Source organism: Choristoneura fumiferana, chromosome 10 (genome assembly GCF_025370935.1).
Source record: "Choristoneura fumiferana chromosome 10, NRCan_CFum_1, whole genome shotgun sequence".
NCBI classification, from domain to species: Eukaryota; Metazoa; Arthropoda; class Insecta; order Lepidoptera; family Tortricidae; genus Choristoneura; species Choristoneura fumiferana.
Window position 1 is genome coordinate 11,358,439 of NC_133481.1, and position 25,964 is coordinate 11,384,402.

At 38.0% G+C, this 25,964-nt stretch overlaps 1 protein-coding gene across 5 annotated transcripts in view; it reads left to right on the forward strand.

The window, feature by feature from the left end:
• The window catches only part of LOC141432097 (prolyl 4-hydroxylase subunit alpha-1-like), a 136,009-nt gene extending 114,245 nt beyond the window's left edge, over positions 1-21,764 (forward strand). For 2 of the 5 annotated variants that reach the window (XR_012451791.1, XR_012451793.1), the window contains exons 2-14: positions 5,624-5,829; positions 6,271-6,416; positions 7,502-7,655; positions 9,271-9,455; positions 10,386-10,531; positions 11,759-11,847; positions 12,176-12,329; positions 13,096-13,317; positions 16,086-16,139; positions 17,168-17,333; positions 19,190-19,317; positions 20,447-20,492; positions 21,427-21,764. Coding sequence is in view for 1 of the 5 variants with exons in the window: in XM_074093500.1 (XP_073949601.1) it covers positions 5,624-5,829; positions 6,271-6,416; positions 7,502-7,655; positions 9,271-9,455; positions 10,386-10,531; positions 11,759-11,847; positions 12,176-12,329; positions 13,096-13,317; positions 16,086-16,139; positions 17,168-17,333; positions 19,190-19,269 (1,602 nt within the window). In the remaining 4 variants the exon portion in view is untranslated. Of the gene's footprint in view, positions 1-4,258; positions 4,330-5,623; positions 5,830-6,270; positions 6,417-7,501; positions 7,656-9,270; positions 9,456-10,385; positions 10,532-11,758; positions 11,848-12,175; positions 12,330-13,095; positions 13,318-16,085; positions 16,140-17,167; positions 17,334-19,189; positions 19,318-20,446; positions 20,493-21,426 lie in introns of those variants that run through there. The other 3 variants (XR_012451792.1, XR_012451794.1, XM_074093500.1) reach the window with 3 other exon arrangements.
• Positions 21,765-25,964: the final 4,200 nt, after the last annotated feature.

Sequence of the window (25,964 nt, forward strand, 5' to 3'; positions counted from 1 at the left end):
CTGGATGGCAAACGAGCAAGTGGGTCTCGTGATGGTAAGAGATCACCACCGCCCATAGACACCTGCAACACCACCTCAAGTGCCAGTAATTTCACCGGCTGTCTTACTCTCCACGCCGAAACACAACAGTGCAAGCACTGCTGTTTCACGGAAGGATTAGCGAGCAAGATGGTGGTAGCAATCCGGGCGGACCTTGCACAAGGTCCTACCACCTGCAAAAATGTACTTACAATTCCATCTTTTCTACACTTCAAGTCAGTCCTGTGTACCTACTAAAGAAAGCCTCGTTAAAATATTAGATAAAAAAAACAGTCTAATTCAATTAGGTACTTATCAGTGGAGTGAAATTGACATACATAAGATTATAACAAGTTAAATATGAGTTTACAAGAAATGCTAACAGGTATTTTCTAAATAAAATACTGGGGTTTACTAGCGTTGCATCAAATTTTATACCTACTCTACTAAAACAAGTTGCATTTTAAAGTTATTCCAAACAAACATAACAACAATCACGCCCACGGAATGCCAATTCGATGACGCATGAAGGTATTTTTTGGGGCACTTGTCCACAGAGCTGGCGTGGCGAGTGCGGGAGTAACAGCGGCGCTCGCGCATAAAAGCTTTTGTAGCCCAACTAAGCGCCATCACAAAAAAGTACCGACGGAAGTAAACTCACAAAGCAAATGCCAACGAGCAAAAACTGTACAAAAAAACTGCATAATGCGGTCGAGGTCCAGAGGCTGTGTGGCCTGACCGCTCTTGTAAAATTTATAACAGCTCTATTTTGTTTACCTGCTTGACTACGCTTTTATTTTGTCCCGTAATTAGAGGCATTTGACGATGAGTTATTAATTTATGGGCCAGTTTCGCCCGAGTTTTTATAGAGGTGCTAAAACGTTCGTCAAGAATCCTTTGTTTAAGGCCAGGTACCGGCGGCCGTCGTGCCTGAGACGCGCTTAATTATATTGCGTGAATTACGATAAATTCAACAGGCTTAGATATTTTTTGACGCAACGCATTGCCCGTGTTTACGAGAAGCCGGTAACTGTTTTTTATAGCGACTGCTAAGCACTGTGTTAAAATAAACGGGTTAGCAATAACCGAGCAATGTGAAGCTTTTCCATCGACAAGAGGGCTCTAAAGTTTGTAGAAGGTGCTACTTAGTATTACACCATTTTCCGTTTGAATAGGTAGAAGATAAGTTTATTCCCAATACCCGTAATATCCCCTACGTTAATATTCTATTAGATTCACTTTTATCTCCATAATACCATATTTCAGAGTTAGTTCTGATATTAACCTGTCCTCTCCCAGAGGCACAAATTTGTGCCCAAATTCCTTTGATCCTGTTATCCTGGGAGATGACAGATTAAAGGATATTGAAGCTTCTGACTGGAGAAAGTTAATATCGATATTAACAAAAACGTATGTTGTGAATGGAATAATGTTTGCAAAAAAAAATTACTTCAAATAGCGTACCTGTTTACTGTGTTAAGGGAATTAAATAACACTGTAGATCTAATTTCAAATAAATATACTTGTTGAATTTCTTGCCAGATTCTTCCCGACAGAGGGTTTCGAATGGTAGATTTTTAACATTCATACTTATGAATAAAGTTATATTGATTTTAAATCAGCCTGCAATGTTTGAGGAGTCAACATAACTGCGATAATAAGTAATGTGCAGGTAATTTTAGCTGTCCAAAAAAAAAAGGCACAGAACAGAATAGACTGCGATTGGGGCCGAAAACGCCGACCGCGATGGAGACCGCGGATCGGCAAACGCAACGTACCGTAGGACGTCCACCAACGTAATGAACGAATGACCAAATGCCTTATCTTCTAACGCACTTGGAATCACAATCGTTTTCAACACTTCTTTCTGTTTTACCCGATAAGACGAGGGTAGAAAGATATGGTGAATGTGATTACGAATGACAGCGCGTTAGACGTACGGACTCTGGTTTAAGCCGTAGGTTTACGGTGGACGCAGGTCGCTTCCAACCGAAGCATCTAGAAGTCTGTGGGGGAGGTCTATGTCCAACAGTGGACATCCTACGGCTGATATGATGATGATGATGATGATGTTGAAAAAATAAGGCAATCTTGACATATCCAATCGAGATTCAGCAAGAGTAGAGCAAAAGACATACTTACCTGTTTGTTTATGGGTGTCGAAAAGTGCACACCCGCTGGCGTAAAGGAAAATACAAAAACAGACAAAGATACAGAATTTAACCTATAAATACACCTCCCTATATCCAGATGCAAGACGCAATACACCCTCATGAAAATAATCCTGTAGGCGGCCATGGGTTCATATCGTGAGTGTTTTGTATTTATTTTCAAAAACGCTAAATATTTAAAAAATATATTCTTATAATTTGCTAAGTCAGTAATTCTACCTAATTTTTTATAATTTGTACAGGTAAGTTGCGCTTCGCCGTTTTTAGCAGAAAATCAAACTGACAAAAAAACGGCCAGTATTAAATTAGTTATCTGAGTATGTAACCTTACTCAAACATTTAACTGGCGTATGCTGCATTAGTAACTTTTAGACTAGGCACAGTAAATAAGGGAATTTAAAAAAAATACACAACCTGCTTCAGTGTAACGAATTCTACTCTCGATCCTGAACAAACTATTTTTAGATTTTCAGTTGTTTAATTAACACCTTGTAGCTACATATAAATACAAGCTTTCAAATTTTCATACATAACATATGCCCTGACCGGGGATAGAACTCGGGACTTTAAGCTTCGTAGTCATGTTCTCTAGCCAGTAGGCTATACTCGGTATACCACGCGCCATATAAATCTGCCTAAAAGTTCATTACTTAATACTCAGTTTTGACGTATTTTTGATACATTTTTTATGCGACGTCTTTACGTTACTCCCGGATTGTGTTCGAATCGCTTAACGGTATAGTGCCTATTCAATTATTGGAATTATACCTTTATAGTTTTTGTGGTACTAGTCGGGGCAATGAACTTTTAGGTAAAGTTAGGTGGCGCAAGGTATAGTCGAATATTGTTTCACGATTTCGAAGTCCGGTTTAATAATGACCAAAGTCTGTCGCCATTATTAAAAATAAATACATATCCAAAGCGGAAGCATCCAAAATGAATATTTTCAATTTCATGAAATATAACCTTTTTCCACACGAAGAAAGAAATATAAAGTAAGGCACACACTATAATTTAAAGTAAAGGTCACTTTCTGTGGAACTCTACGTACAAAGTGACGCGTTATTGCTGGCCAGTAAAGTGGGTACATTTGGAAATATAATACAAACAGAAACTACCAATTTACAAAGTACTAATCTCTACCTATAGGCAGGGACATAAATCTGCTTAACGCAATTTCATGTCCAGCTTGAAATAAACAAAGAGAACTGAAAGACGAATGGCAATTTAAAACCAATTATAAAGTTATTAAAGAGAGTACATTCCTGAGAGCCGCCTACGGAGCGGTTGGTTTCTGTTGGAATCCGAGCCCTCACTAAATGATTATTGCCTTTTTCTTATTGCATGCTCCTCTAATAGAAACGTTAAAACGTTATGACTTTAATGTTATGGAACTAAAAGTTACATGGGCTCAAAACCGGCTTCAATGCCGATATATTTAGAAATTATATTGACTTTTGTAAATAAATAAACCATAAAAACATAAAACCTCAAGAAAAACCTGACTGCCTTAACCCTTCGTATGCGGAAATTAAAAAATACCTACCTACTGCATTCTAGAGTCTCATTTATTTTTATAAGTATCGGCAGCGATTTAAATAAAAAAAACTGCCTTAAATTTGGCACGGATCCTTGTCATATGTACATAGACAAGTGGCTTAAGAACATTAAGTAAGCAAATATTATCTAATAAAGAAAAAACAAGTCTAGTAGTCTAGAACTCTATTATGTAACTTAAACTTCAGCAGTCGGGACCCATTCAAAATCGTGACAAGCTCAAAAATCACGAATAATGGATCCCGACTGCTGAAGTTTAAATTGCTTAACAGAGTTCTAGACTAGAGCACTAGACTTGTTTGTCCCTTTCTATTTAAAGTTTGTTTGTTTGTTCTATTTAATGTTTTTTTTTATTATTATTATTTCATAAACAATCCAGAGTAGATGGAGTAGCCATCGACTCGTGCGCACCGTACCTACCCGCGTTGAGAGAATTCCATTCCGTAGATGTTTACAGCTCCGGTTGCGTCGTTATAACCGGCGACGGCAGGCTAGTCCACCACCAGTCCATTGCCAGCTCTTGGCTAATGCGAGTGATAGTGGAAACAACTAAGTGATATACATATTGATACGAGTTCAACAGGTAATCAAATTTTAATGATAGAGGACACGAGTTTTAGGTGGTTTTGATTAGTAAATGGGAGTACAACGCATGACGTCTTCGGAGATTTATTTGATTTTGTTTTGAGAACTCAATAGCTATAAAAAAGTTTTACCGACTATATAAAGCCATGAAAATAATTTTCTACCAGCCTGAAGTCGGTGCCTCAGCACGAGCCAGCAGGAGTAAAAAAAGCTCCATAGATAGTGTAGAGTTAGATACAATTCGTCACTACTTTGAAAAAATCTCGTATCTAAAATCAATATGTCAACAAAATTGAACCTTGATGGAATGTCTATAAAGTTCACTCAGAAAAATTATCTATTTTGAGCTACGAGTTTTTTTAAAAGTAGTGACGAATTGGTGGTTGACTTCAACCTGGTAGAAAATTATTTTATGATTGGTAGTTCATGTTTTATTTAAATTAATTTCATGTGTATTTGCTAATAAACACAAAGGGTTGAAAATTGTTAGTCATATGTAATGTTTGTCATAATGTAATGTTTTGACGTAACACTTTTTTTCTCTGAAACCATTTATTTTTCAGAATTGCTATAAAACAAACCTTACCTAATCTAAAGAAATCTACAGGAAGAACATTTAAAAAATAATAATAAAATTATGGTAAAAATTATGACAAGCATAACATTATGACTTATAAAATTATGGCAGTCGAAAGGATCCCATAAAAAAATATAATATTGATTTTGGTAAATATAAAACGTTATTAGTTAACTAAAAGGATATTAATTAATGATGAATTGGATTGGATAGCTGCTCCCATAGATGAGGCACTGCATCAAGCGATTTGGTTAGGTACGTTCAATTTTACAACTTTTTACGGCAAAAGAACTGCGTTGCGAGATTTGTGAATTTTGGTAGGCATGTTATGTTTTGATGGGATTTCAATTACTATACTTTTTTATAAGTCATCAGAATTTTTGACTTCAGTTAATTTTCAATTGTAATAAATGGTAGGCTCCATAGTACTAAATAAGAGGAATAGACATTTCATCTCCGCTCTTACTATTAATTGTAATATTTTTTTCGTTGTGCATTTTACTAAATTATTCCCATTTAAATGTAGGTAAGTAATTAAAAAAAAATCAAATACAATATCTTCGCAATAATTACTAACAGACTGGGCCGGTAAAATAAAAAATTATATATTACCTACAGCGTTTTAGCCACATAGGCGGCTCGCGCTTTTAGCTCGCGTGATACTTGCCTCGTTATGACACTAAGCATCAACTATCCAATAATTCTTTTGTTTCAGAGTATCCGCTTATCGAAAATGCTTTCGAATATTCTTTACACGGCTGTAAACTTATTCTTACTGTGCATGCTCCAAGCATGGACCAATGCGGAGTTTTACTCCGCCATCGCACAGATGGAGCCACTGCTCGAGACACAGAAACAAATCATAGAAGGGTTAGATAAATATGTAACGAGAGAAAAGAAGAGAATTGCTGTGTTGACAAGGTCAGTAAGCGCGTTAAAAGCTTTGATTTTTTTATTTTTTTGTTGTTGACCGATAAACAACCCTAGAAATCGTGTGTATCACATCCAATCTACTCCGACTCTGCACTATTTAAGTTTAAATTTGGTAAGTAGAAAACACATACATTTATCTGATCCAAATTAACGTAAATAAATGAATTGATCAATAAAATAATAATAAATAATAAATATTCATGGGAAACCTGACACCAATTGAACCTAGTCCCAAAGTAAGCAAAGCTTGTACTATGGATACTAGTTAACGGATAAACATACTTATATAGATAAATACATACTTAAATACATATTGAACATCCAAGACCCGAGAACAAACATTCGTATTATTCATACAAAAATATCTGCCCGGCCAGGAAACTAACCCGGGGCCTCAAGCTTCGTAGTCAATATACATTGTTTTTGTAGCCATCTGCAAGTTCACAAGGCTGAATACGAAAGAGCAATGGAGGACATTCCGGATTACTTGGGGGACCCCGTTAACGTGTTTAAGTTAATCAAAAGACTGACGATCGACTTGGCTGAGATAGATTACAACATCATAGTAGGCGCAGGTTAGTAAAAGTAACTTTATTTAAATAAATGGATAAATAATTTTGCTGACTGAGTGTTACCTCAGTCGTGTCTCGTGTCCCCTGGATAACAGATCTATGAATAGGTACGGTATTTGACAAGTCGTGAATATTCCATATCCTTATTAATTACTGAGTGTTACCTCAGTCGTGTCTCGTGTCCCCTGGATAACAGATCTATGAATAGGTACGGTATTTGACAAGTCGTGAATATTCCATATCCTATACAAGGTTTTAATTAGAATCGATAACACTATGTTTTTAATAAGGTCGTGTCTGTGTTTATAAATTCCTTTTTTATTGTACCCATTTTAAAAGGTGGAACTTTTGTGCTTCTGGTGTTATATTGATATTTCATACATCTGCCAAAGAAATCATAGCGAAATTGATTATGAAAAAGTCCCACCCTGGCACGTCATTCAGTTTCCTCGACTGTACGGATGCAACATGTGCCAATTAAATGTTTTAGTGAGGTTGCATATGATTTAGATAATTGAATACTGGCCATTTTGCTGTCAGTTTTTTTTTATTCGACTGGATGGCAATCGAGCAAGTGGGTCTCCTGATGGTAAGAGATCACCACCGCCCATAGACACCTGCAACACCAGGGGGATTGCAGATGCGTTGCCAACCTAGAGGCCTAAGATGGGATACCTCAAGTGCCAGTAATTTCACCGGCTGTCTTGCTCTCCACGCCGAAACAGAACAGTGCAAGCACTGCTGCTTCACGGCAGGATTAGCGAGCAAGATGGTGGTAGCAATCCGGCAATAGGGTGGGGGCAATTTATTCTAAAACCGTCAAAGCGCAACTGACAAATACTTAGGACAAAATATATAAATTATGAGTAGAGTTATAAATAAAGTAGAATTACTGACTTAGCAAAAACACAGGAATATTTTCTTGGTAAATAATGAAGGTATACGAAAATAAATGCAATCAAGTACCTTAAAATGAAAAAAGCTAACTTAAATTGTCTGACGGTTTCAATTATTTAATTAGCTACCACCTTGTATTATAAAGAAAATATATCACTTGTAATAATAATAATAAAGAAAAACAATTCCAGCGAACATCAGGAACATGGCAGTGAAGCGCGAAGACCTGAAATACCCCACTACGGATGATCTGGCGGGGGCGGCGCAGGCGCTCACACGGCTTCAGAATATATACCGGCTCGACGTGCGTGACCTCGCAGATGGGGTACTCAGTGGATTCCAGGGGTGTGTCCTCACATCGGGTGTCTTGACTTTGGCCAATGACAAAGCACGACCATCGGCAAGACACCTGACTTCGTATACCTAAAGTCTGATTGAACGGTCAAGTTATGATTGTCTGTCGCGAACAGCGCGACTCCACGGACGAGATTAGTATAGTTAGGGAATCATACAGCTATACAGGTAGACCATAGGTTCTTTACCTTACTGTTGGTACCTTAGTATTTTGCTCACTGTCCCCTTTGAGTTTTTTCGAAAGCGGAACATCTCTTAAATTTCTTTGAGCGTTCTACTGCCACTGTCCCCCTGAAAGCCTTCAACGCCCCAAGGCTTTATCGCCTACGTTGAAAACCTATGACTACATAAGTACACAAAACGCAGACAAAAGAGAAAGCGCCCCAAGGGTTTTTGTGACAGGCTAGTATCATATGTCCGTTTGACAAGTTTGACATATGTGTCGCGTTTGTAATTGGTATATCTAAATGGGTCAATTACTTACAAGCAAGACTGTCAGACGTTAGACCTACGCAGCTACGTTAGACGCACCTCACGATACTAAAGCCTAAATCCTAAATGTGCTAATAGGGAATATTATGCAAAGCTCTGCGCAGGGGGCGACACTAGCGCAAACCGTAAATCAACCGCCATGACAACGTCAGTTCTCTTTATAGTTTGTCGCCTACTCCTGCGTGTGCAGCACCTGTGCGCGCAGCAGTATCAGTACACGCAACAACTCATAACGCCCTTAGGCGTTACACGCAAAAAAAACCGGCTAAGAGCGTGTCGGACACGCCCAAGATAGGGTTCCGTAGCCATTACGAAAAAAAAACAAGTAATATTATGTGCGTTATAACACGATTGAAACACTTACTACAGTCTTAAAATATATTACCAGAAAAAGAGCGTATCTTCAGGCACTTACGTTCTTTTATTGAGAAGCGCAGTTTTTTGGCAATAACTCAACAACGGTATATCTGATCATGTTGAAACCAATTTTCGTTGAAAGAACTCATACAAGGGGGGGGGGACACAATTTTTGCTACTTTGGGAGCGATTATTTCCGGAAATCTTCACTTAATCAAAAATGTTTTTGAGAAACCTTACTATCTTTTCAAAGAGCTGTGGAACTATGTGCCACACGTTGATGCGAGTTAAATTTTTTTTTTTCAATTTCTGTTACATATGTGTATGGAGTGCTTTGACAAGACAACTCCAAATTTCATTGATATACATCTTGTAGTTTTCGAGTAAAATGCCTGTGTCATACGGACGGACGGACAGACAGACAGACGGACTTGACGAAACTGTAAGGGTTCCGTTTTTGCCATTTTGGGTCCGGAACCCTAAAAAGGCCCTTTGGGTTTTATTTAGGGGTTTGCAACCAAATTAGCCTACATGTTACGACATTGTTTACGAGCAAGTGTGATGTGATGAAAGAGACATTCTAAAAGCTGTTTACGGTTTGTGCTAGTACTGCATTCTGACTGCAGAACATTGCAGTAATATTCCCTATTGATACTCTTTCTCACCTGGCTCGGATTTCTTTCGTAGAGACCATCAGAGACCATGACCATGAGAGCTTTTCAGACCATTCTCGCGAAAACTTATTGTTTTTTTCCAGTCGCCCCTTGACCGCGGCTGATTGCTTTGATATCACCCGCACCCTCTACAACAACACAGACTACAACAATACGCTAGCATGGAGCATGGAAGCGTTACGAAAATTCAAAGAAGAAAGTAATATTGAGCACACGATGACAGAAAGCGAAATAATGGAATACATCATCTTCTCTCATTTCTACATAGGTTGGTTTAAGAAGGGCCATGTACCACCAAGTCTATCTTGCGCCCGCCTTTACCGAGTACATAGCTTTTTTACTCGTAGATGGGTCCAGGTTACCGGTAGCTCTGAAACTATAAGACATGGCATTATTGAAAGATTTGTTCTGTGGTATAATTTATTGAATCAGGCGTTACTTTGCGGAGGTCCATATCAATGGACTGATACAATTACTTTGCTGACCCGCGACCTTATGATAGCTACGTTTATGCAAGAAATGTATGCTCATGCAGTTACTCCACCTCCACACTGTAAACGTAGCTATCATAAGGTCGCGGATGAGCAAAGTAATAGTTCCAGTTCATTGCTATGGGATTATACCGTCGATTTTAGTGTCAAGAAGAACTGTAATCAATGACTTCAAAAAAATATTCTCAGTTCGCAAATCGGCCCGATTTAAGAAAAAATACCGGAAAAGTGTGAGTTAAACTCACGTGAAGAGGATCCCTTCTTACCCGGACTGAGTATTTAACTTTAACTACTATTGATTTATTATAATTTTAAGTTTCAGACTATTTATTAAAAAAAAACAATATTTTTGGAGATATGGGGAGTGGAATAATTTTTTGGCCATTTTCTTAAATAAATTCATAATCATCCTAAAATTATAAAAAAAATGAGATGCCCACGGCACGCACGCCCTGTCCAAAGGCCAGTGTCAGTTCATACCTATGTCACATTGTCACATGCATGATATAGTTTGCAACTTAAAAGCGCTCGGTTGTTTCATGCGATAAACGCAATTTGCATCAGAAAATCTAATTACCAAACATTGTCTTACGCGGCAAGCGCATGTTTGGTTAGATTATCTGATTCAAATTGATGTGCGTCAAACGCACTGCGTTTAAAGCAGCGTTTATCGCATAAACCAACCGAGCGCTAAAATTTGTTCACAGGAGATGTAAAAAGTGCTTTGGAATGGAGCAATAAGCTGCTAGAACTGGATCCCGATCATCCAGAAGCTCGCAATAACATTCTGCGCTTTGAGGAGACTATCAAAGAACAAGAACAAGAAAATCGGACAGAGAAGAAACAAAGCAGTGTATGCGTGTATTTAACACTGAATTTTACCCGCGGCTTTGCACGCGTTATCCATCGCGATAAAAAATAGCTTATGTGTTATTCCAGACGCCCAGCTATCTAGTTATCTACATGCCAAATTTCATTCAAATCCGTCCAGTTGTTTTAGCGTGAAGGAGTAACAAACATGTATGTATGTATGTATAAGCTTTCGAATTTGTAATATTAGTAGGAAGACAACGACACATTTGAAGGGAAGCACTATTTGATCGGAAAATTTTAATCTGGGGGCACGTAGTGCCCCCGCAAAGACGAGCCAAGCGAAGCGCTAGGGCACTACCTACCTTGTTTTTCTCTAAGCACTTCGTCGTCTTTTTTTATTCAGTTGTTAGTGTCTTTCTTTTGCCAAGCTGTGAAGTGTAGACACAAAATATATATGTATGTATGTATGTATGTATGTAAACTCTTTATTGTACAAAAGAAAAGAAACAAAGCACAATTGACAAACTTTGAGATACTTGTGCAAAGGCGGACTTATCCCTTTAAGGGATCTCTACCAGTCAACTTTTGAGTAGTTTGAGTAGATGAGAGGAGTAACCAGTTATAGGGTCCGAAATAATTCCATTTTTTGCATTTTTCCTCGCAATGTCATGAAAATCATTGTGTGTATCACGGGACGTAAGGGGATTACAAACTCGAGTCATTACAAGCCCTTGCCTCCGGCGTCGGGGTTCTAATAGATTCTCGTTAGTAATCCCCTTCTTACGCCTCTTAATGCACAATGTACTATTGTAAGGAAAATAATAAGTCTAATTTTTTTACTACAACATAATAAAACGTAATTATTAGGGCCTTCACTAACTACCCTTGAAGTTTGAGGTAGTATCAAAAATACACGCTGTATATCTGCCATTTGTTCTTTTTACCCGACTGCCCGAAGGAGGGTTATGTTTTTCGAGCGTATGTATGTATGTATGTATGTGGTATGTATGTCCATTTCTTTGGTCCTCGCTGCAGCTTATACGGCTAGACGGATTTTAACATATGCGGTATCATTGGATTGGTCATAACTGTCGGAGTGACATAGGCTAAATAATATTTCAATATGCCGTCTGCAAAAAAAACAATTAGTATTTTTTTTACACAAATGTTATAATATGATTTAGTAAACCTATTCCTCGAAATGGTTTTGGAATTAGACCACATTGTAAAAAAATGATCAATGCGAATTCTTAATTATTGTTATCAGGACGTGGAGATGATAAGCTACAGTACTAAATTAAAGTACAACGCCCTCTGCCGAGATGAGAAGAAAATTCCTAGCGAAATCACGAAAAGGTAAGGTAATCAACAGGCTTTAATAAATTTAAGAATAAATAATTTCGATATTCAATCAGAAATAAGAAGATCCGTAGAAGAACGCGATTAAGTAGCTGGTTGAAGTGGCAATGGCCAGGCCATTATAAGTAGCATGCGATGGGAAACAGATGGTCGCTAGGGCTGAAAAGTTCTCGAATAAAGACCGCGGATCGGCAAGCACTACTGGAGGTCTATGGGGGAGGCCTGTGTCCAGCAGTGAAGTTCTATGGCTGATATGATTATAATGAATGTTGTATTTAGAAAACACATATCACCTGAAGTAATAAATGCATACCCGTCCCTTTAGATTACGTTGCCGCTACTTGATGGAGCATCATCCGTTCCTGCGCCTGGCGCCTATCAAAGTGGAACAGGTGTACATCCAGCCGGATGTGTACGTGTTCCATGAGGTCATCAGCGACGAGGAAATTGAATCCATCAAGAATTTATCCTTGCCCAGAGTAAGTGTACTTCTGCATGTTTGGCAACTTTACCTTTTTAAATAGTGGGAGAAAGCCGCAATAGAGAATTTCCTGGCAAGTGCTATGGCTGGGTGCCAAAGTCTGAAAAAAGAGAGTTGGAAGTTGTACTCTTTTGTATGTAGTAGGAGATAAAAATCTTCGATAGCCGATGCAGGATGTAGCAGTTGATGTATTTGATGAATAGGCTAGTCGCTAAAAATCAATTTATCAATTGACAAAGGTCTATTCGTTAATAGCATTTGTCGTGGGTTAAAAAACCGTTTTATCAACTCACGGCGAACAGACTTGCGTTTACAGTCAGCAGCAGAAATGGATGAGCGGTGACCAAGACACGACTATACTGTCAAGGTAATGAAAGACGCTCAGATCATTTTGAGCACCACAACCGCTCATCTACATCTGCTTCTGACTGTAACTACGTATTTTGCATTTGTATTTTTCGTCTTCGTTCGTTTCCAGTCTGTACAAGTCTCACTTTAAATGTTCATCGTTGCATGTTTCCACGACTCCGAAGTCATACTTAGGGTGCAGTGACCCAAAGTGAGTCTTGGCCTCCAACACCAGATTACGCCACGCTTTGCGATCTTGAGGCAACTCTTGCCAGCCTTCAACCCCAAGGCCCAAAAGGTCTTTCAGGACCTCGTCCCTCCAGCGGTACCTGGGACGACCAACCGGCCTACGTCCACTCGGTCGTCCCAAGTACGCTCTCTACTCCGAATCATCATTCATTTATATTTTCCTCCAGTTACAACGTGCCTTAGTGGAACGAGAAACAGGCAAGAGGGAAAAAGCCTACTATCGCGTCAGCCAATCAGCGTGGGTTAATAGTACAGAGAGTGAGGCGATTGCTCGCCTGTCATGGCGCGTGGCAGACATGACTGGGCTCTCCATGCAGTCTGCAGAACCGCTACAAGTGGGAAATTACGGGATAGGCGGCCAATATGATCCGCACTACGATTTCAGTCAGGTGCGTAGTTTTGTAATAGTGATTAAGAGCCTATTGTATAGGTAAGCTATTCGCCGAGAGTCAGTAAGTATTATGGTAACGTCTCGGAAGCGATTGACGCTACATTATCGAAAACTGTATGACGGGCAGCACTTATTACCGCGCGCACTGGGTTTTGAGGTATTAAGGCCTTTTGGTTTTGTATACGAGCGGATGCAACAACCATATTGGCATTTCGTTCACAGATTAGGTACACAATTAATATACATTTCGTTCTGAAATGCTCTTTGAGAGTATTGTTTGGATGGTCGCGTGTTGTCTTCTATTTTATACAGGTAGCAATAGTTCAAAATTCTTGTTTTATTTGAAAGAGTACTTCCGAGGTGGTCCCATTGGTACCAAGTCTAGATCTGATGATGGGATCCTAGGGAAATCGAGGGCAACCCTTAAATTTATATGCACATCTATAGCAATTTTGGCATTTTTTGCATCAAGGCAAGCATTTACACTCAGAAAGTATAATTTAGTGAACCTTATGATGGCCAACGGAACTCGTCAAAGATAAGTAGGTATAGAGGTACCCCCTAATGCTCTTGCGTCTATAGGTAAATGATCCTGATTATTATAAATAAGCGACTAAGAAGAAGCTTTAACCCCTCGTATGCGGGAGCCGTTTCAGAATTTGACACCTCGGTGCGGCAACTTTACGTCAGTAGAGGTTGCCCGCTTCGTAGTTTAGAATTTTGAATGTTTCTTTCTAAAGTTGTAATTTCAGCGTAGTCGATATGGAACGTACCTATCCGTGCTTACGCAGTTCATGAACTGGCACGGATACGCGTCTAAGCATACGAGGGGTTAAGTTAATGATTCTTTCGAACTGATCTGATGCTGAAGCCGGAAGGTAGACAAAAGAACTCTATTATAAAATAATGTAACTATTTAAGCCGTGTTAAGGCTTAATGGAATCGTCCTGAGATGTATTTTGGCTACAACAAATCACTATCAAGTGAGATATAAAGATATTTTTTTAACAAAATTATTCCTATGGTCAAAATGTCTAAGATTGAAATGTCGATTGATTAAAATATCGAATGAGTAAAAATATCGATAGCCAATATATCTAAGTTGTAAATGTCAACATATTTGAATGTCGAAAATTAAAATATCGTACATACAAATCTGCTTTATTTAGTCGTCCTTTCTCTTAATAGCATTTATTTTACATAATCAAGTCATTTTTAGCTTTGTTGTGGTCACAGTTCTAACCTAACCGAACCAAATATTTTTGGTAATTCATGTTCAATAGGTTAGGTTAGGTTAGTATTGCGTCAAGGCGCGAAGCGCCTCAACTGAGCGGAATAGGAGCTCCGTCAACCCTGTCACGTGATAGTTCATACATAGGATATTCGATACTCTGTACTTCGATATTTTGGACTTCGATATTTATATCTTTCGATGTCACTTTTGTAGATAAATATATTTTCGATATATTGGACGTTGATTATCTAACCATTAGACAATATAAACTTTCGTTATTTTAGTTTTCGATATTTTGATACAGTCGATATTTTAATTTTCGATATTTTGAACATCGACATTTTACCAGTAGATATTTTAATTTTCGATATTCAAATATGTAACCGATTTTCATCACATTTATGAGTAAAATAGTATATTTTATTTTGTATGTTAAAAAATATTATTTTTATCAAAATTGCCGGTACTGTTAGAGCAGCTCGCGGGCAGGACCAGCAGTTGAGGATATGCCCTTGAGGCATCTATGGCGATCAAAAAACGGGGCAACTATACTGTTCGCAGAGGATAGATGCCCTTTTAGGTAAAGAAATGATGTACCTAATGATAAAATCACAATAAAACATACTAATCCATGTAGCCTAAGCTTCATACAACCAAATCAATTTATGAAAGACAGAAATTATAAGCGAGTCAAAAGTTATTCGAAAACAAATACTTACGAATATAATTTCCACGTTCTCCGAGGTCTCGTCGCGGAAGGTTTTGGCACTCACAGACGAAACGCGTACGCTCTTGCTTACGATCGCAGTGGCACCGAGGTTTACAGGGATGATAGGTATATATATATATTTTTTTTATTTGACTGGATGGCAAACGAGCAAGTTGGTCTCCTGGTGGTAAGAGATCACCACAGCCCATAAACATCTGCAACACCAGGAGTATTGCAGACGCGTTGCCAACCTAGAAGCCTAAGATGGGATACCTCACGTGCCAGTAATTTCACCGGCTGTCTTACTCTCCACGCTGAAACACAACAGTGCAAGCACTGCTGCTTCACGGCAGGATTAGCGAGCAAGACCTACCACCTGCAAATGATGCATGCTATTATGTAGTGAAATTTTAGTCTCATAGTTTTGTTACTAGCCGAAAATAAAATCTCTATCCCACTGAGTGATCTATACTGGAATTACCCTAGATTAGGGTAGGTTTGGCTGCATAGGTCATGTATCTAAGAATATTTAGTATAGTTAACTGTTTATGATCTTTTTAGGGCGCTTAAGCAGTGGATTAAACTTTTGTTGAAAAACCAAAACTTTCCTGGGTACAACATGAGGAGCAAGCGTTTCATTCGCAAGAGATGACGCTCAGGATTATATTTACGAGTAGAAAACTAAACACAAATTACCGATGCTTGATCTAGCGTGATCAAAATTCGTGCGTCTTGTCGTTCCGTTGTGCTAATAAACGTGGGGTGGTATAATGATATGACCCACTGTTCTCATAGTGAAAACCATTTAATTTTGTCTTATTAGTTTCAGGATTTTAGTGAAGGCGTGGGTAATAGGATTGCTACAGTGATGTTTTATGTAAGTTCCAGAAAGATAAGATTAAATACCTACTAATAAGGGTTCCGTACCTAATTCAAAAGCAAAACGGAAACCTTATAGGGTTACTAGTGTGTCTGTCGTTCCTAGGGTTCCGTACCAAAAGGGTGCCAACGGGACCCTATTACTGAGACTCCGCTGTCTGCCTCTCTCTGTCTCTGTCTGTCTGTCTGTCTGTCTGTCCGTCCGTCTGTTACAGGGCTCTTTCTCTTAAGCCGTAAAAGTTAGACATTTGAAATTTTGACAGATTATGTATTACTGTGGCCGCTATAACAACAAATACCTATTAAAAATAATAAAGTTACAAATTAAAGGGGGTCGTCATGCAAGAAACATGATTTTTTCAGCATTTTTTGGTTGGATATGTCGTTTAAATATTTACCTTTAAGTTTGCGATTTTAATGATGATTTATAAAAGCTACAGCTCAGATAGTGACTGACTGTCTGATTGTGTGGTTTATTCGTTTTTGTGTAAAATTAATAAAGCAATTTATGAACCACAAACCTCAATGAAGCCAACTTTGATAAAGCACTCGCCAAATCCACACGACCATACTAATCACTATGTTTACCTATTGTTTTTTATACTAAAAAAATCATACTAAGTATTTAACACTATTTACAAGGTTTATAATACAGTTTAAAATGTATTCACACTAGTCGAGCTTCTTATTATTTAATTTACACAACATACGAAGTTCGCCGAAATTTCCGCGAATGAACCGCACTGACAGCTTTTTTTTAAGCCGCACGCGGCGCGGGCAATGGTTTCAGTACCCTAAGGCTGGAAACAGTGCTCGACCGACGGTACGTCCTGACCGTCAGCGCTGAACGTCGGTTGCGAAAATTCATTCAGTGCTACACTGACGGCGAACTGCGACGCGTGTGTACAGTTTACAGGTCGGTCGCTCCGTCAGCAAAGCACTGAACGCATCCATACAATCTCATAGCTCGTCGGTCGGTTTACTTATTTGCAGTGTAATGAATGAGGACACTTTTATTTTGGACAGATGTCAGACGTGGCTCTAGGAGGCGCTACTGTTTTCACCGAGCTGGGGCTGTCAGTGTTCCCCATAAAGCACGCGGCTCTGTTCTGGATGAACCTTCTTCCCTCCGGCGAGGGTGATAGGGCCACACTTCACGCTGGTTGCCCTGTGCTGCGGGGCTCCAAGTGGGGTAAGATCCTAAGTACAAGCTAAGCCTAAGATCATTGTTAGTGAGAGGGTTAACTGCACAATTCGGAAGAAGGATCTCACATTTTAAAACAGTCTTCTCGACCAAAGATTTAGAAGTTGAGATACGCCCTTACCATACTATGATCGCGTCGCAATGTGTCAACTGCGGAATGAGTGAGCTCACTCATTTGCCACGACAAAGAAAGTAGTGTTGGCAATTGCCGTAAGGCAGAAAGAGATGGCACTACATTCTCAGTACAGCGCTACACTTTTTATTGAACTTCTAAAATCTTTTATAAAGGGTGCCCTTTAGCGCTCCCTTGCACTTTAATATCACTTTTTTTTATACTTATATTTTTAATTTAAAATTTTGGTTCTATCTGCGATCTCACTGTATAGAAGCATGCGGATCCCAGGTTGAAAAACACTGTTTTAAAAGATTGATATCTGTTGCGAACTAATAAACAGTGCTTTTGCGTGAGAAAACTCACCCGGTTTATATCTTCAAAGAAGTTTGCCCCAGGGCACGAAGTAGGTACTTGCACGGTCGCAGGATGTCTGTAGTTATTCAGACAGAGAGAGTGAGTTGACTTTCCTGTGTCCTTAGTTTAGTGTAAGTTTTCGGTTACAAAATACGTCTCGATCGCGTTCGCGTTAAAATCTCAATTTGTATGCAAACACGAACAGCGCCTCTAGCGGAACGTTTGCGATGTTCGTGTTTCCTTACAAATTGAGATTTTAACGCGAACGCGATCGAGACGTATTTTGTAACCGAAAACCACCCGAAAACTTACACTAATAACATTAAGGTCTTACCCTTGAGGGTCTTACAAAGTTAAAATACTTATGTATACATCATTTTCAAATCTACATAGTTAAAATCTTGCGTGCATATATGGTGTGTAGTGTTTGTAGCGATCTACCCCGGCTTTGCATGGGCACAATTTTCAAGAAAAGGTTCAAGGGCACTACGCACATTTTTCAGCTCGATTTCCCAAAAACTACCCACGCGTAGTCGGTACGGTCGTTAGTAACTGTTATATTTGCACTTGTGTGCGTGGTTGGCCTGATTTGCCTAAGCACATCAGTTACGTGCAATTATGTGACTTGCTTTGTGTTTGTAAAAATCAAGGTAAGAAAAACTTGCTTTTAAAACATGGAGAATGGCCATTTAAAAAAATTCACTATTTTTTCTAAAAACACATCATTTTCCCACGCAAAAAAAAGTCTCCTGTCGCGAAAATACGCGTCGTAAATACCAAGGTAAAAAGGTTCAGTTAATAAAGATCGAGCGTCAACGGTTTTGGTCAGTATAAATAAATATAATGCTCGTGTCATTTGCAGTTACAACGGGATATTTACTGCATTTTTCAATATTTTAGCCATGGGCCCATTGAAATTGATTGATGGTTGACCGTTTTGCTCCAATATTATGACCAGTGCGTCGCCAATTTGTTAACTGGCGAGAGGTTAAGAATCCAATGTAAATGATATAAAAATTAAAAGAAAACTTCGTCATCACGCATCGTTCTGACCTAGACCTGCAAAGGTATTGAAAACTGTTTTGCTTACTTTAATTAAGTAATTTCAGGTATTTAAAAGGTTACACAATTTGATATTTTCAAGTCCTAGGATACGCTTATTCGTTTTTCTTATGATCGGATTTTCATTCAGATAGTTATAGAAAAATTGCGTTACAAAGTTAAAATTATTTATACTGTCCACATCTTATCGGTACGTTCAAAAAAAACAGTCAAATTGATTTCCCAAAAACTATCCACGCGTAGTCGGTAAACTAATTTAATATAAAAAATCGTTTACTTTCGCTCGTGATAACGGAACATTTTCCTTTTTTAGTAGCCATCAATTGGCTCCATGAAGTTGGCCAAGAGTTGTTGAAGCCCTGCAGTTTAGATTACCAAGAAGAAAAAAACTAGAATCATCACGCATCAAGAAAGCATATGTGGAATTTCTGATACATCCAGGTACGTACAGCTTTAAATTAGTGTTATAGAATTGCTATTGACGGAAAGTGTGTCCACTTTCTGAAAAATCAGGAAAAGTGAAGAAAATGCGATTCTCTGCATTTTGTCCTAAAAAACATGGGAAAAGAATAATTTTTAATTAATCAAACTGCTCCAAACTTTGCCAGTGACAGTAGAATGTGAAATTACACATACTCGTACTTATTAATGAATTGTTTCGCAGATGTGTCAGATGCAAGTTTCTTGAAGTCACTATAATTATCTTTCACCGAAAAAAAATTCGAAGTATGTAATAAAAAAAATAAGTATATCCCTCCCTGTTCAGTGGTACCATCAGATAATTCCATTGTTGGTATCTAGGCAAATATTGTTCGCTGTCGTTCCTTAACGTCAATGAAACCAAATGGCCAACAAATGGCTTGGCCAAGCTGGTTAAGAGTTGTTAAAGCCCAGCATTAACTTAGATCACTAAGAAGACCGCTATAAACTAACGTTATAGGTCACTATTCAATGAATGGAATAATGGTGTCCACTTTATGGAAAGTCAGATATGAGTGAAGAAAATGCAGAAAACGATTAAAAAGAATAAAGTTAAAAAAGAGACTACTAAGGAACAAATTTTTGAACCCGTTGCAAAACGAGAATTGGAACGTGTCACACCAGAAAAATGACAAGGAAATCGTAAAGATACGTACTTAGTTTGAAAATGTGGGTGAAATGAAAGTCCAAGAGCTGTAAAGTCCAAGAGCTCTACACAAATCTTGCCTGTACCTATCTAAAGGAATTGTAAAACAAAAATCATCTTCAGCGCGGCCTCGTCCCACTGCTGGACACAGGCCTCCTCTCCAATTGAGTAGGCTTGGGCTGTTCCGACGCGAGCCAAGTGCGGATTGAGAACTCCACACTTACTAGTTAATTGCTTTTCACGAGTACCAATGCAAGTTTCCTTGCGATATTTTTCTTTGCTGAATGAGAAAATAAGAAATACGTAATTAGAATAAAATTGTTATTTTTAAAATTAGTTTACCACAGAAATGAACTGAAAAACAACATTGTATTAAATATTTTTGCCATTCCTACACCTAACCTTTCACTAACAATATAATTGAAATTAGCTCGTGTTCTACAGTTGGCGTTTGACTTCGCCGAAGTAACACTGCTGGCGAATTATCAGCGTAAGTTTACCGTTTAAAATATGCTAAATTTTCTTCGAAATAGAGGCGAGACTGACCGGGTGTCTTTTAGCGTACGAGTATTTAGAAGTACATCGACTCAAAAAGTTAACACGCAGCGCTCAAGTCTCGCAAGACGGTTACTTAATAAATGCACCAGTTACATTAATACCGAGACATTTTCCAATAACTAGAATTTTATTATTTTTTACTCTTGAAACAAAAATGTCTGAAAGTGCTTAGCCAGCATAAAATTTTAATTAGACTTAGCTAAAATACAATACTCGTATACCTATAGGTTCCTCAACTTGATATATTACGTTATAACATGTTATAACGCTCGTATTACGGTAGGTACGCTTTTTTACAAAAATACGTATTTTACCTATTGAGTGGACCTAGTATTTGGATCTAGTATTTTTGTGGACGCATACTCGAAAGAATTGGTACGCATTTGACGTAGTACGTCTAACCTCTAATTTGTAACTGTTCAAAAACATCCGCTTTATTTTCTTATCTACTTGCCCCTGCATATTTTTAACATAAAATCAGGGGCAGAACATTCAGCATATAATTGAAGTAACTTGCAGCAAGGACTAAATTTGGCCGCATTTGTAGCCCCAAGCTATAAAAATATGAATTGAACAAGTGCACCAAACTTATGCGCATAATTACAGGTTGTTTTATCAGTTGTTTCCACATCGGTTGCGCTGTCGCCCGCTTGTCTCGCCCAACTACACCTGTGGCCTGAACTAAACAGCGCAAGCGTATACGATAGGGCTGTCAAAAGTACTATAGAGTTGTGTTTTTCAGTGGGAATAGGGTAGTGTTTAGCAGTGGGAATGAGCCTTCTCATTCTTTTCTGATTTTTTTATATGACAGGGGCAAACGAGTTTGTATTTTCTTACATCATAAATTAGTCCAATATTTTTTTCAGCCTGAAGACCGTGCCGTGAACAAAGAAGAAACACTGCACGCCATTCCTTCGTGTGTCCACGATACATTTTTGTAGTATATTTTAATTGTGCCTATACCGTGGAAATCATACATTTCAGTGGAATAAAAAGGAGTCTCCATCACACTCGGAGCCATAAGCTAACGAATGTACCCTGATCTATTTAGAAGTCACGTCGATCCGTTGCTCGATCGCTGCGTCAACGAACCAACATACATGCGCCTTTTACAGACTCAGAATTATTTTCTATACCCGATGTGAAAGGACGGATGTTAAAGCTTGACGTCAATTTTTGTGTCTGTGGCGTCGTAGCTCTCAAACGGATGGACCGATTTCTATGCGGTTTTTTGAAGTAAAAGAAAATTTCCTTGTGGTTATTCTTTTAGCTATGTTTGATTAATATTGGTTTACCGGTTTTTGATATATTGAACTTTGTGTCGGGGGCTTTTCAACCTTTTTTAAGTTGTTTAGTTTATCTGTCATCAGAAGTCATTGTACCTACTAAAAATAATAGGCAACCCTATACAAATTACTAAAGCAGACAAACGTTGCACTATGCCGGGTTACGATGAAAACGATTACGCCGGACCTCGTCAAGCACGCGATGTAACCGCGCCATATGCTATGCGTCGTTAAAAATAGTATCTCCCATACAAGTACACGAGATTCAGGTTCTCCACAGCACCTGTAGACGAATGTGCCATTTACATGTAATGCACGCTTTACTGCCTAACCTGTTCGATTAGGAGAAGAATGCTGCCCACATGCTGCGGCTCACAGATAAAGTATTGTTGATGCATTTTACACACGAAATATAAAAAACAAGTGAAAGCATACACTCAATTACCATAAGAATCGATGTAATCGAAACGTGGGCTTACTCATGGTACGAAAGACCATAATGAGCAGTCTTTTTATGACAAGCTTTTATTAAAAAAAAAAAAAAACCGGCGCCTCCAAAAAAGTTGTTTATATCATGTTTGTGCTTTAACCTCCCTTAAAAAAAGCCTGGCTGCCGGTAACACACTGTATAATCAGATTCTCGAAAATGGCTACAACGATTTCGATGATATTTAGTGTGTAGGAATTACGATGATAAGTCAGGAACTGTCCGGCTAGTTTCGATCTTTCGAAAGATCTTTTTCGTAAGTGAGTGTGCTCACAATCACAAGGGTAGCGCCTCCCGCACTACCTTGCGGTGCGCCGCTCGCTGCGTTGGAAAAGATCGAAGCTCGGACCGTTCCTGACTTATAATCGTGAGTTTGGAGCGTTTCATTTTGTAATTTGTCAAATATTGTTCCTGTTATCTCCTTTAAGAGAAGTCTCTTCGTTCCATTCTCCATAAAAACGTAGTCCCGGTTTCATTTGAAAACTAGGCTACATAAATAGATAAAATTTTGTAAGTATGGACTAGACGTATAATTATCTATGCATGTGGTTTTTCAGATTTTCATATAAATGTGTAATATCAGAATTACAAGAGCTCAAAAGTCGACAAAAAAAGATGGCAACTTTGCACGAGAATGACAGACTAATAAAGCATTTTTACAAAAATCGAAAAACGACAGAAATAGAAAATATAATGAATATCTTGATTGTAAAATATCATTGACGTCTGTGCTATACTTTTAGTAGGTATAATATGAGGACAGCGAAACCCAAAATTCAACCGCCCAAATCTTGAAAAGCCTACAGCTATCTCGATATAAATTAAGGACGTCGTTGCGGAAGGCATGGGGGGGACGGCTGCGAGCGCTTATATGTATATGTCACGAGCGATAAAGACAGCAGTATTCCAAACGAATATATAACACGGCCGCGCGGCCGGCAGGGAAACTTCTCTTAAGTAATATCCAGCAAATAACTGTTGAAATAACAGGAATTTATTTATACGTATTCCTATTAACTCTACCTAAGTAATTTTACATGCGCCTACTATTTTACGAAACACGATAACTCAAAGCACATAAAATCAGTTTCCGACCATTGCAATATTGCTTGAGACGTACTAAATGAAATATTAACGGCACAGTACTAATAAGAAAACACACATTGTTAAAAGAGACCCATTTTCAGAAGTGATAATAACTGACGCCTGAATGCGAGCCGTGAACCAGCTGCCGTATTCAATTGTTATTAGGACCTTTATGCGACGTGATTTCAAGTCATATAAAAGTCGCGCTGGATATTTTATATGGCTACCTACCTTATATTATTCTTTATCGATTCGACGGCCCCCGCGAACAAACGTGTAATGGCTTTTACACGATTTTTTATTTTTTAATTACTTTCTTTTAGCTATAGCGGACCATGTGTATATTTTTAAAGTAAAATTAATAATAAATAAGGTATTTTAATGCAATATAAATGTTTTTTCCAAAGAAAAAAGAAATATAAAATTCGCATGAATAAAATAATATACCACCTATGTTACACATTAGATCTCGTCTGTTTTAAACAATAACAAACGTATATCATCGGTACGGTACGGTATTTGAACATGACCTTTTGCCGCTTTAACATGAATAATATAGTGTAAAACATCTTTCAAATAAAATTACAAATACTTTCTCACAAGAATAAAAAAATAATTGGTATTGGTTTGGTTATATATTATTTTATATTTTATTTCATATTTTGTATTTCAACTATTTTTGTAACTTTTATTTGTAACTATTATGTGTGTGTTGAATAAACTTTTCTCATTCATTTTCATTTATTTTTTGCATTTACTGGTTAATTCACAAAGTTAAAATTTCATTAGAGGCAAATAATTGTTGGTGTATTTATTTAGGGTCTTTATTTTCTTTATATACATTGTTTCAATCAAACTTAATCCATCAGATGAAGAGCTAACTACAGTTTTTCCGTTTTTTTATTTTTCCTGTAAAGTTCATGTTTTTATATTACACGTTTATTCGCGGGGACCGTCGAATTAGACCTACAATTCTAATACTTAATAAGAGGAATAAAAAATGACACACGAGCAAAATGTCGCACCTATGGCTGAAAAACCAATTTTTTTTGCACAATCTGTAACGGAGTTAATTGTTAAAATAATTTTTTGTTAATAATAATAATTTAATTTTTAGTATACAATTTAAGCTTTTTTTGTCCACTGCAGTCGAAAACGGTTGGTCGTTATAACCAGTGTTATTTTGGTATGTAAGACTGTGTTGGGACTTTTTTCTTGGTAGGTACATCGCGACGCTTTAAATGGTTTTGACTGTACTTGCATTGTCAATTTGTCATCCAAATGTAGTAAATATACCGTTAAAGGGTTCCATCCTGCGGAGATGATCCTGGCCAGGCCTAATGGTCTATCTAACATATTTACGTACCTATGCTAAATTTCAAGTCCATCTGACTAGGTACTGAAAGTGAGACAAAATGAACTTGCAAGATTTGACCCAACAGTGCTTCTAAAAGAATTGCATTTCATTGGGAAGTAACGTAATCTACTGAAACCTTTATGCGAAAATACGTATGCTCGTTGACAGCGGGAGAGCCGAAATTAATCGAAATACACACGACAAGATTTCTATTCCTTAAGTTCTATGACTGGACAAAAGGCTATGTTTATTTAGGTAGGCAATAAGAGTTATGCTTTGTGCGTGCGTTGCGAGTACGTGATTGATCCCGGCGGGTAGCGGGGGGCAGTGACCGCTGCACCAGCTGCGTGCGGCCATCGACACCATAAAATTAATAACCCGTCGAGCCTCCTAACAAATGCACTCTTTAGGATCACATGCACTTCACATTTACACATGACGCGAGGAAACGCGGCTTAACTGAGAGAGAAAATACCTTATACTTATATGAGGTAGGTGCCAAATTAATCGCCATCAAAATTTCGATACGTATGTAAACCCTTCATTGTAAATCTGTTTAAACAGTTTAAAGAAATATACCGCGCTGAGTTTCTTGCCTAAAAATTCGTTGCCTAAAAATAAAGCTTTTTCATTTATATTTATTTAGGTACAAGGTTTTTCCTAAATTTAAAACTTCGTTGCCTAAAAATAAAGGTTTTTAATTTTTTCCTACATTTTATTACCTATATTGAAGTAAGAAATTTCAGGATTCATAAACGTAGGTATTCTCATAGATAGGTGCAAAAGGAGTCACTTTTATTTTCTATTTTTTTTAAGAAACGTCCACTTACACTTATTTATTAATGAGATTACCTACTTATATTACGGCTTACAAGCCCACAAATAAAACAGAATCGATACCTGTTTTGCTAAAAAAAAAACGTTGTTGCGACGTCCCTCAGATCTCAGATTCCTTTAGGTAAGTATCTATCTATCTACCTATAGTCTTCTTCACATTAGGTCGGTCGGTCTCCTCGTATAATAAAACATTACTGAATATATACTATTACCTTTAGTCAGTAATGTTGCATGTCCTGTCAAACATCGTTACGATAGCAACTTTTTATTCAAATTTACATTAAGTACCAACTTGTGTTCCTAAGCCCAGAGCTCACTTTGCATTGTGAGGCATTTATTAATTAGCGGAAG